The sequence below is a fragment of the Mesoplodon mirus genome (assembly GCF_964341445.2).
Source record: "Mesoplodon mirus genome assembly, chromosome: 9".
Taxonomy (NCBI): Eukaryota; Metazoa; Chordata; class Mammalia; order Artiodactyla; family Ziphiidae; genus Mesoplodon; species Mesoplodon mirus.
Window position 1 is genome coordinate 19,334,813 of NC_138985.1, and position 12,024 is coordinate 19,346,836.

General features: G+C 35.6%; 1 protein-coding gene across 1 annotated transcript in view; it reads right to left on the reverse strand.

Moving 5' to 3' along the window:
• ORC5 (origin recognition complex subunit 5) overlaps positions 1–12,024 on the reverse strand; it is a 74,533-nt gene that overhangs the window by 37,454 nt on the left and 25,055 nt on the right. The window contains exons 7-11 of the mRNA XM_082631901.1: positions 11,714–11,762; positions 11,536–11,626; positions 8,026–8,078; positions 6,153–6,265; positions 4,381–4,428 (exon numbers count right to left, since the gene is read on the reverse strand). Coding sequence (XP_082488027.1) covers positions 4,381–4,428; positions 6,153–6,265; positions 8,026–8,078; positions 11,536–11,626; positions 11,714–11,762 — 354 coding nt within the window. The remainder of the gene's footprint in view (positions 1–4,380; positions 4,429–6,152; positions 6,266–8,025; positions 8,079–11,535; positions 11,627–11,713; positions 11,763–12,024) is intronic.

A 12,024-nucleotide genomic window follows, 5' to 3' on the forward strand; every position in this document is an offset into this window, starting at 1 on the left:
AAAAAGCCCACATAACTCATATCCTACTGTGTCGTGAGCAATATATATATACATATGAGCAATACATAACTTTTATGTTAAGCCACTGAGGGTTAGGGGGTTTGTTTTTCACTACACCACTGTCCAACCTATCCTGACCAATGTAAAGTACGTTCACATATTAACTTTATTAGATATGACCAACCTGTAGAACACGCAGCCTCTTATTCTTCCATATTATCACCAACACTTGGAATCATCAGACATTTTTTTAGTTTTGCCAATCTTAGAGTGTAAAATAATACCTCAGTGTTGTTTAAAGTTGCACTTCTCTCATTAGTGAATGAGGGTGATAATCATGTTATGTTTGTTAGACATTTCCAGTTCCTTTTTGTATCGTTTACCCATTTATCTACTGAATTTTTGCCTTCTTCTTATTAGTTTGTATGAGCTTTAAAAATCCTAGATACTAATCATTATCAGGTGTATGAGTACAAGAACAGTGGTTAAACATCATGGGAGGCTTTGGATTCAGAAAGTCCTGGAATTGGATGCTGGTTCTACCATATTAACTATGTATTCTTGGGCAAGTTACTAAATTTCTCTTTAATATTCACTTTCCTCATCTAGAAAATAAGAATAATGATAGCAACTACATTTATTAGGTCATTGTGAGAATTAAGTAAGATCATATGTGGAGCTTAACAGTGTTTGGCTTATACTGCTCAACAGCTTTTATTATCATCATCATGATATACTTGTTTATACGTATCTTCTTTTCTACACAAATGCCTTGAACACAGGAGATGTTTTATTTACCTTTTTCATCCCTAGCACTTGGGATTGTTAGTTAAATAAATGAATGGATGAAAGGATAATGAATGAAATGGTATTAGAGGGAAGAAAGGAAAAAATAAAGGTAAATGTTGAGCTATCTAAATGGAACTGGTGTCCCTGTCCTCATTAACACTTAGAAGTGAGTTGAGGTTAGTAAAAATTACCAAATTCCTGAAGTGTTGGGAATAAAGTGGGAGGCAATTCAGGCTGAGAATCACACTGTGAAACGCTGCTGACACTTTTCTGATTTTCACTTTTCATTGTGATTAGAAAACACATTTCCAATTTAAAATTAAAGTGTTCTAGTGCCATGGAGGGCATATGACATTTATCTTCTTCACAGAACTGATTTTGTACGCTATAAATGCAAACTGGTTTCCCACCTAGAGAGAAAGTCAAAGTGTGAGAAATACCTCACTAGATTCGCTACAGCTTATTAGACAGAATGAAAGTCTGTACACATGGAAGAAATAAGCGAAAAAAGAAACCAAATAAATGAGATAAAATGGAATGAAAACTGGTATCAAGTCAAACCAAGAAAAACAGAGATGGGAAAATAAACTTAGAGTTATAGATATTTATACCAGAAAAACTAAAACTAGGAACAATTAAAAGAAGCTTAATTGTGGGGAATGGGACTAGGAGTGAGGAGAGGAAAAATGCTGCTTTTTCACATAAACTAAGTGGCAGATAATCTGGTATCACATACGTGCATTAGGTGAATCGAAAAGCAAAATCTTAAAAAGTGAGTGTCAACTGAGGATATACAGAGAAAAAGAATTATACAACTGAAGATACATAACAGATTTAAAACAACTGTTATGATTATTATTCGTGTGGTCTGCTTTTAATGTTTGATGCCCTAACTGAGAGCTCCATGAGAGCAGAGACAATGGTTATTTTGTTCTCCACTATGTCCATAGCATCTAGCAGAGTGCACGGCACAGAGTAAGCATTCAATGAGATTTCAAAAAGAGAGGGAACAAAAATACAAAGATACTACTAAGTGTACACAGATTTTAGTAACTAGACTCAGATTTTAAAATGACATGAACCAAAGACAAAAGAGGCAAACATCGCAAGAACTAGAGCTCACCTAGGACTAAAGACAACTTCACAATGTCTTTGCTCATATGGTTCCCTCTGTCAAGACTGTCTTCCTAGACTTGTACAAATCCACTCATTCCACAAGGATGGTCTAAAGTGCCAGCTCTTTCACAGTCCTCACTGATCAGCACTCATATATCTCCCTCTTCAACATTCTTAAATAATTTTCTGTCTAAAGAATAAGGCCTAAAATTCTTAGCTTTATGTTCATTCTTCGGTTTCCTTCTTTCATTCATTCAATTTATTCATTTGTGCAATAAACACCCACCAATTACTACCAAGTGCCGAGATAACAGAGGTGAAGAGATGGGCTTTCTTCCCTTAACTGGTCAGTAAGGAAATTCCTCCAATTTGGCCTCAATTGATTTTTCTCTGAAACTCACCATACACTCCAGCCAATTTTATTTCATTATTTCTTGTATATACCCTATACTATCTTACCTCTGTTTCTTGGCTCCAATCATTTCCTCAACTAAAATGTCTTCTCCTCCCATCTTTGCATATCTAATCCTCACCATTCCTGAGTGCCCACTCAAAATGCAAGCCCTACTAAACATCCTTCCCTCCCTACCTCAGCCAGAAGTGCTCTCTCCTCCTACCCATCCTTTATGACCCAAAAGCAGCTACATACGTAAGAAAGAGGGTAAAAAATCAATGACCTGCCTATACTGGAGAGCCTAATCAGAGATGTCTCGGTGAAAGGGCATACTAGAAAAGTCTTTCCACGCCAAGCAAATGGATTTGGTGAGGAAATCTGCCTGCCAAACTCTAGCTCTGTGTGAATCGAAGAAAAAAGGCTTCCCTGAGACTTTTAACTAGAAGCCAGAGCTAATGCTGATGTGGGGGCAGAATTCACAATAGCTTTGTGGTCTGCAAGTCCCAGGCTGAGAACTGAATTTCAAATGATCCCAGGTTCCCGGTGTTCACAAGTGCTTGCAGAGAAGTACGTGTAAAACCTTTCAAAGGAACACACCTCAGGCCTCAAAAATTCAAAGATCAAGTTCAGCCAACAATTAAAAATAATAAAATGTTCAGGAAACAGGACATTATATGCACAAATCAGCAAAAATAGAAAACGTGGAATTAGACTAACAAGGACTTCTAACACTGAAATATAAGACACAGAATATTAAATAGGTTTTTTATGTTAAAGAAAAATATGACTAGGAAAAACATTAAAGTGATCAGATAGACTTGAAATGAACCAGTAAAACTTCTGAAGTTACATATAACATTACTGAAATTACAAAATTGATGTAAACAGCAGATCAGACAAAGATGAAGAGAAAATAAGAACAGAGAACTGAAGAAATTACCCAGAATATAGCACGCAGAGATGAAAGGGAATGAAGAATATAAAGACTTAAAAAACACAGATGATAGATTGAAAAGGTCTATCATAAGCCTAACCAGTGTCTCAGGAAAACATGTCAGAGAGAATGGAGGAGACGCAATATTTGAAAAGTTAATGACTGAGAATTTACCAGAATTAAATACAGGCATCATTATTCAAATTTAGGAAGCAAAACTAATGCCAAGTAAAAAGAAATTCAATCCCAGATACACTACAGAGAAACTGTAAGAAGACTAAAGTAAAAGGAGAAGAGAACTTGAAAGCAGCCAGAGAAAACAGAGGAATAACACAGAAATAAGAGACTCACGGCAGGTTTTTTTTAGCAGTAATAAAGCCAGAAGACAGTAAAACAATGTCCTCAATTCAGAAGTGTATACTGAGCAAAACTGCTTTTAACGATGAGTGAGAAGCAAAACTCACAGCTTCTATAGTGCAAAGTCTACAGTTCTAACTTCTCTATCTTCTGCCAGGAGAAACCACAGTGGTTAAGATGTACAAGAGAGCTGAACAGTCTAAATGCTCCTTTTGGAAATTTTGAAATTTTTTGGAAATTTCAACTTGCCCCACACCCCTACATTCAAAGTTGCTTAGTGCTTCTAATTCCTAAGCTTTTCCAGATTCCTTGGGTCAAATCAGCTTGTTTTGGGGGTCAGGTTTCAGCCTTCTCTGATGTGCTTAGTCACCGACATATCTATCTACTAGTCAATTCCAAATTTTATAGATCTCTCATCTGCTTAGTCCTTATTAGTTTAACCTTTCTAATTTCTTCAATGCCATCTCTGTGGTGTTTCAAAGGGGAAAAGAGGAAACTAAGCTATATTTAATTAAAAATTCCAGGGTGACCTTTTTCATCTATTAATTCACTAGAAAAATTTTGTCAACTCCCTTTTATCTCTAGAACCAGCTCACCTGAATTGTGCCTCCCCAATCACTGTATTCAGCTAACAAAATACTACTACAGCATTATGATGGTACCATATCAATACAAGTAACTTCTTACATCCAAATGACTATGTAAATGCATACAATTATGCATTTACCGACTTCTTATAATATTCTAAATTTGTAAGTTTTTCCCATTAAAGAAATTACCACATAAATACCTTTTCATGTTTCTTTAGAAAGTTGGTTTTCTTAATTTTCCCATGATGCTGCAATTAAGCAAAATAATTTTGAAGATGAAAGACAGTACTCCACAAAACCAGAAAGCATAATTTGTTTAAAACATGACACACATAAGAGTAACTTACGTATCTTAGGCTTTTTTATTTTATTCTATTTATCACCTAAAACATCACCTTAAAATACCAACATATTTTAGGCTTTTTAAATCAATTTTGATTGTATACAGGATTACTTGTGCATGTAAAGAAAGAGGTTTCAAAATAAAAGTGATATTTCAAAATAAAAGTGATATATTGATTTATTACAGCACATTTATTTCTATAAAAACAAAACTTCCAAAGATAAACGGGTTTTCAATTCATTCTGTAAAGCAGGCTGTCAATTTGCATAAAATTAAGAGCATTCAGTTAAGCACTTGGGATTCAATAGTAGGGAAAAAATATAGATGCAGTCCTTGCCCTCTTGAAACCAAAAACTAGTGGTAGAGATAGGCAAAAGATAGGCAAAAATGTATTATATTTAATAATAAATCAAACTGCATATTATTTGTTTTCAAGAAGAAAATTCTAAAATTAGATTTCTCCAACTAATATATATGCAGAGAGCCTCCTGAATGTTCTGGATAATGATTTATGGAGTACATGATACTATAGTAGGAGCTTCAGAACAATAAAGGAGTTACTATCCTTAAAATCATTCCCATCTCTCATATTTTTAACAAAACCTTAGTTACATTTTTTTAAATGTAGAATTATTACCTAAGGTATACCTGAACTCTTCTGTGAAACTACCTACTTCACCCATTCAGGCTGTGATCTTAAAGTGAGAAGTCAAAAATAAATGATTAAAGGGGGAAAAAAAAAGAATAGGTGGAATTTAAGCATGTAGAGATTGGAGAGGAAGGAATTCTAGATGGAGAAACCAATGTAAACAAAAGCTTGGGGAGTCAGGAGGAAAAACAGCTAAGTTCTGGAAACAGAAAAGTTCAGTTTGAATTTTTTTTATTAATCAGCTTGTAATTGGACTTGCTTAGGATGTGTAGCAAAATATATCTGGTTGCAAGGATAATTTGCACCCACTTGACATAATGCCTTGGTAAGAGAGACCGAGTGGTTATAGGGTGGAGACCACACAGACCACCCGAGTTCACTCTGGAGGAGAGTTGGTCTTTGCTTAGGTGGAAGGTGACTGAGGTAATGGCTCACACATCCTAAAGAAACCCTTTTGGGAACTTTAAGTGTGAGGAATGCTCCATTGATGGATAAAGTTCTGAGGGCCTCTAGATTTTATTATCAACATTCATTTCAGGAATATTGTTTTTTGCTGTCATTTTCAGACTAATTTGTCTTTCAAAATTCAGCAAGCAATGCTACCCCCTCCATGAAGCCTTCTTTCCTCAACACTTCCCTGCAACTTGTTTATCATATCATGCTTACTAGACACTAATACCACCTCTTTTTTAGCCTGTCTGCTCCACGACTGTCCCCACCCCAAAAGTGGCACTCACTCACCCCCAATATCCTAAAGAAAGTTCTCAAATAACATTGTTGACTGGCAAAGGTAAAGTGGGAAATAAAGAATAAATGATTAAAGGGAAATAAACAAACAAAATCTTTAAAGAATGAGTCCTAAATACATATCTAGAAATCTCTTATTCTAATCTCTATCCCTTACAAATTTACAGGTGTTGAGGAATTTCAAAATATTCCCTAGATCTGCAAAAATAAAGTGAAAAAGAAATAATGATTACCTTAAGGAAAAACCTTTTGTCAGTTCTTGCTGGATTATAAGAAGCGAGGTATGCAGCAATGAGAATAAACTTAGAGTAATATGGAAGTTCCATGTGAGTATATGCCGAGAGACCTAGACAACAAAATACTTTTATGAAGGTATTTAACAGGCTACCATTAGATTTTAAGTATCTCTTAACTTTTCTCACTTATCTTTTGACTTCCATGTGGTACCCTCTAGTCAAAAGATTTCAAAGTGCCCTGAGCTTAACGTGCCACGATAATGATGGTGGTGGGGGAAACATTATCATTAATGATACGCTCTGCTCGTTCTGTTATCTTTGTTGGGCTCCGCCTCTTCTAAAGTCCTGCCCTTCAAAGCCACACTCTCCATTAAACCTTCCCTGATGCTCCCCTACCACACCAAGAGAAAATTTGTCTCTACTGTGAATTCTTACTTCATGTATCTTACTTACGGTCCACATAACTTTATACCTTATATAAAGAATTAATTTAACATAAGTGATATTTCTTTTTTTTTTTTTTTTTTTTTGCGGTACGTGGGCCTCTCACTGTTGTGGCCTCTCCCGTTGTGGAGCACAGGCTCCAGAGGCGCAGGCTCTGCGGCATGTGGGATCTTCCCAGACCGGGGCACGAACCCGTGTCCCCTGCATCGGCAGGCGGACTCTCAACCACTGCGCCCTCAGGGAAACCCCATAAGTGATATTTCTTACTAAGCTACAGTGTTCATTGAAGGAGCCAAGTCTACTGTTTCTTTGTATCCCTACAGTACCTTGTACAAAGGAAATAACTGAGTGAATGGATAAATAAAATAATAGAGTCAGTCAAGCAGCAATGACTTTTATGGGAAGGGAAAAAGGAATCTGATATTTACTGAAATATCTAGTATGTGTAAGACACTGTGCTAGGTGCTTTCCTTAAGCATCTCTGAATCTCTGCAGTAACTTAAAAGTAGATATTCTTTCCATTTTAGATAAAGACACTGAGTTGGGCTCAAGGCCACACAGGCAGCAGAGCAAATTACTGCAGATTTTTTTAAACTCTAGTATCTATTTCTTTCCATTATAACACACAACTGAAAATCACTTGTATGGTACTTCAAGCATTTAAAAACCAAAACAGGGACTTCCCTAGTGGTCCAGTGGTAAAGAATCTGCCTTACAATGCAGGGGACACGGGTTCGATCCCTGGTCAGGGAACTAAGATCCCACATGCCACAGGGCAACTAGCCTGCACACCACAACTACTGAGCTTCAACTAGACAGCCTGCGTGCCGCAAACTACAGAGCCCATGCACTCTGGAACCCAAGCGCCACAATTAGAGAGAGAAAACCCAAGCACCACAACTAGAGAGAAGCCCGCGCGCTGAAATGAAAGATCCCACATGCCTCAGTGAAGATCCCGCATTCCACAACTAATTCCTGGCACTGCCAAAAATAAATAAAATAAACAAATAAATCTTTTAAAATAAATAAATAAATAAATAAAATTTAAAAATAAAAACCAAAATGGAATCTCAATACCACTTCATTTCATACCACTTCCCTCACTGACCCAACTGGCTACTGACCCAACTTTTAAATAAGAGTATTTTAGATAGTTGCTTTACTTTTTTTTTAAAGTAAAAGTAAAGTTGACCCATACGGGGTGGGGGAATGTTAGGGGCACAGACCCCATCTCCTACACAGTAGAAAATCTGCATATAACTTTTGACTCCCCAAAAACCTAACTAGTAATTGCCTACTGTTGACTGGAAGCCTACTGATAACAGTCAATTAACACACTATCTTTAGTGTTAACTTTAGTATCTTGATTATTAGTAATTAATTAAAGAAGTGTCTCTGGTAATTGTCTCAACACTTCCTTTGATACCTTTCAGTTGTCCTGGATCTGTGTCATCTTTCTGTAGCTTTTCCCACTGTGAACTGAAAAAAAAAAAATGAAAGAGCAATGATGGATTGAAAACATATAAAATCAATGTACTGTACTTAAAACAAAGCCGTAGAAAAACTAAAACTTTTTTACTTGACAAAATACATTTAATTTCCTTATAAGACAAATAACATATACATGTTGGTCCCTCTACAAAATCATTTAGTGTATATTAGAACAATATACTTATATATCAATGCCCAGATGTTAAATTTTTTTAAATTTCTTTTCCTCTGATCATAATTATAAAGCTATCAAAAAGCACCAACAAATAAATAACATCACCTACCATACAATAAAACTCCCAATATTCCAGTTATCATATTAAATACAATTGTTATACACCATTTCCAAACTCCGTAACAATTTCTTAAAGTAAGTATCATTACATCAGAAAACTGAGGCCCACAGGTTAAGTTGCCCAAGGACACTCAGCCAGTCAATAACACAAACTCTGCAGGCATGCTACAATGATTCAGCTTAGTTCCACTACCAGGGAACAAGGTTGGAGACTTTTTCATAATTTGTCCAAACTGCTTATAAAAGCTATAAAACCAACATATATTCCCAATAACAGTTTGTTGAGTGAGCATCTAACCTTCTATAGCTTTATTCTCCTTTTCTTTATTCTGCTTATCCCAATTATTTAATCTCAATTAGAAAATATGAAATATGTGATGATTATTATTCTTTAATTTAGTAAAAATTTTATTATACACAGGTGAATGGAGGTTGGGGGTAGCAGGGAAAACAGCTGAGTCATTTACTGTGAAGAAACTTCAAATGGACCAGGAGATATCACCAGGCTTAGAATGCCATTTCTCTACTACACTATTGGAGAGTCTCACTGATCCTTTATGTCACAGTGTGACAAAAAGGTAACTAAGGGCATTATATATGCTATTATTATAAAGGAACAAAAATGTAAACTGCCCTAAATACCAAAATTTTTTTTCAAAAAGACAAAGAAAATAACCACATAGGAAATTCTGCAAATTAATACAACAGTTAATAAAACATATATATTTCCTATCAATAAATATAAATGGGTGTACCCCATTAAAGAAAAACGTTTCCAGAATGCCTCGGTAAGGCAGGAGGTCAAATTAGCAATGCTTATTTCTGTGTTCTATACCTTTTTGTGAAAGAAACATACTAAAGATTATATATTAATTGCATATATAAAGATGTTATATATGCGTACTTGTAAAAGAAGATGAGTAAAAATCAGAAATTATATATGTGGTTAGGAAAGGAATGAAAGGAATAATGGGGTGTGAGACCTCTATGAGTACTTTTTTTAATAGTTTTAGGTTCTGAATTATTCTGATGCCCTCTTTTACCCATACAGCAAACAATGAGTTTATTCTACTTTGCCCTTTCTCTTTCTCTTCTTTTCCCATTTTTTAACTTTGTAACTGTGTTATTCCCATCCTGTCAAAAAAGTATGTAACATATACATAGTGTTCTTCTATCCTCATTCCCATCTTTTCGTTTTGAGCTAAAATTAATCAAACTTTGGTGCTCATCATTCCTTTTGCTACAGTTCCCCAGTCATCTCCACTGCGTCAACACTGTCACTGGCAGACTCTTCAGGAAGTGTTTATGAGTACACTGTTCCCTGAGTTCTCACATGTGTAAAACTGCTTCTCTATAGCCACCATACCTGAATGACAGGTTGCCTAGATATAAAATTCCTTGGCTTACACATCCTCTCTCCTTAAGTTTCTTGAAAATGTTGCTCACTTGTGGTCTTGCTTTATTACAGATTCACTTTCCTTTGTAAGTGACATATTTTTGCCATAAATTTCCACCCCTTGCTTCATTCTTCACCACCAAGCCTCCAGAAGATGCCATGTCCTTCCAAATCACCTCTCCGTCTCCCCTCAAAAACAGTACTTTCCCCAATCTGCCTTGTTAATTCTTGTCTACATACTCTTGAAACACTTCCTTTTGATTCTTCAGTAGCCCGTGCTCTAATCCTTCAGGTCTCACTTGTTCTCAGTATTATCCCACTCAGGGTAGGACTCTCTTTCTGGAGGTGATTCATTTGTATTTCATCACTTCAAGTCGACCCCATCCCCTGTCCCCACTATCCTCTCCTTTTTTCCTTATAGTCTTTGCTTAACTTTTCACTTCAGCATAAGCCCCAGAGTTGGCTTTGCTGGCTTCAGTTATTTATTTCACTATTTACATATAAACTGAAGTTTACAGTCAGCTCTGTAGACTCCTAGTCATATTGCAGGCAAGGGTTATGAGTGATTTTATTTGCTTTCCTTACTGACCTTGTGGAGGGAACTTGATTTAGGTGGCCAACACTAACCTATGGGAAACTGGAAGTCCTTGTATTACTATGTAAGAGTCACTTTAACAAGCATCCAAATTTTTCTATCTTTAAAAGATCAGATCACAAGCTTTTCTATTCTGTGACTTCCAAAAATCCTCATCAATTATTAAAAAGAAGAATAATAATATCTTTGTAATGTTTCTACTTATTTAGAAACTATTACATTCTTATAATCAGCTAATTAAATCAAGCACAAAGTAAAGTAGTTATAGAATAAGGTATTCATGAAAGAAAAATGATAACAAAATTGATTAGAAAGTGAAAAAAGACAAAAGCGTTGCCATTTTTAAATTTCTATGCTGCTTTGTAATGTAGGCTAAACCTAACACCTATAAGGCACTTTATTTTTTTTTTTTTTTCTTTTTGTGGTATGCGGGCCTCTCACTGTTGTGGCCTCCCCCGTTGCGGAGCACAGGCTCCGGATGCACAGGCCCAGCGGCCATGGCTCACGGGCCCAGCCGCTCCGCGGCATATGGGATCCTCCCAGACCGGGGCACGAACCCGTATCCCCTGCATCGGCAGGCGGACTCTCAACCACTGCGCCACCAGGGAGGCCCTAAGGCACTTTATTATTCACACATCATCTTCACATATATTATTGAAATCTTCTAAGGATTGTTAGAAGAGGGATCCGAGGTCTAGAGGTTTTAGGTGAATTGCTAAGACCTCATAAGGCAGAAAATGGCTAAGCTGGAAATCAAAACTATGTTCTTCTCACTACTCTATGTCTGTGCAACCATGTCTCCTAAGCAGCTTCATTACTATGAAAGTCTAATAACAGACAAATGTAGATTTATGACTTGACTCACACATTTCTTTAATGATCAGTTTTTTATTATACCATTCAAATATCTAACATAAATATAAAAAACAAAGCTGAAACTGATTTTCCTGTAGCTTTCCAGATTTAAAAAGGTTAGCAATTATTAGTAATATGACTTGAGTAACATACTGGCTAAAAATTGTTTGTCCTTCCCAAAATAATAAGAAATGATTCAAACCACAAGAGTTTTTTCCCAATGTGAAGGAGGTAAAGGAAAACATGTACACTTTAGTGAATATCCCAAATATAGAAAAAATACATATACTAAATAGAAAATTACCTTGATATCTCCCTGAGATAAACAGTCTGCATGGCTTTTTTCAGATGAGGTTCAATATTTCTCCAGAGTTTGCGAGTATCACGTTCACTTGCTACTCCAAAGAGAGAAAATTTCAATAATTTAGATATTACAGATACTTTTTTCAAAAGAAATATTATTATAGAAAAATTATAGTTACCTTCTCCTTTAACAACAGGTTCACAATATTTAGGAAAATTAAGTACTGCCTATAAACAAGAAAAAAAAAGAGAAAAAAGCACTTATCTACCACAGTTAAATATTATTTTTCAAGTAAAAATTTTATTAGAATTCAGGCAATTTTATTTCAATATAATTGCTCAAGTAAAATGTTATTGTAGTTTATTACTACAACAATAAAAACACAATTATCAATAATAACAGTAAAACAATATGTAAAATATTCCTTAACTGGCTAAATCCTGCCTAATGTATCAGCCTCTAGATATAAAGAAATGTAACAATTCCCAA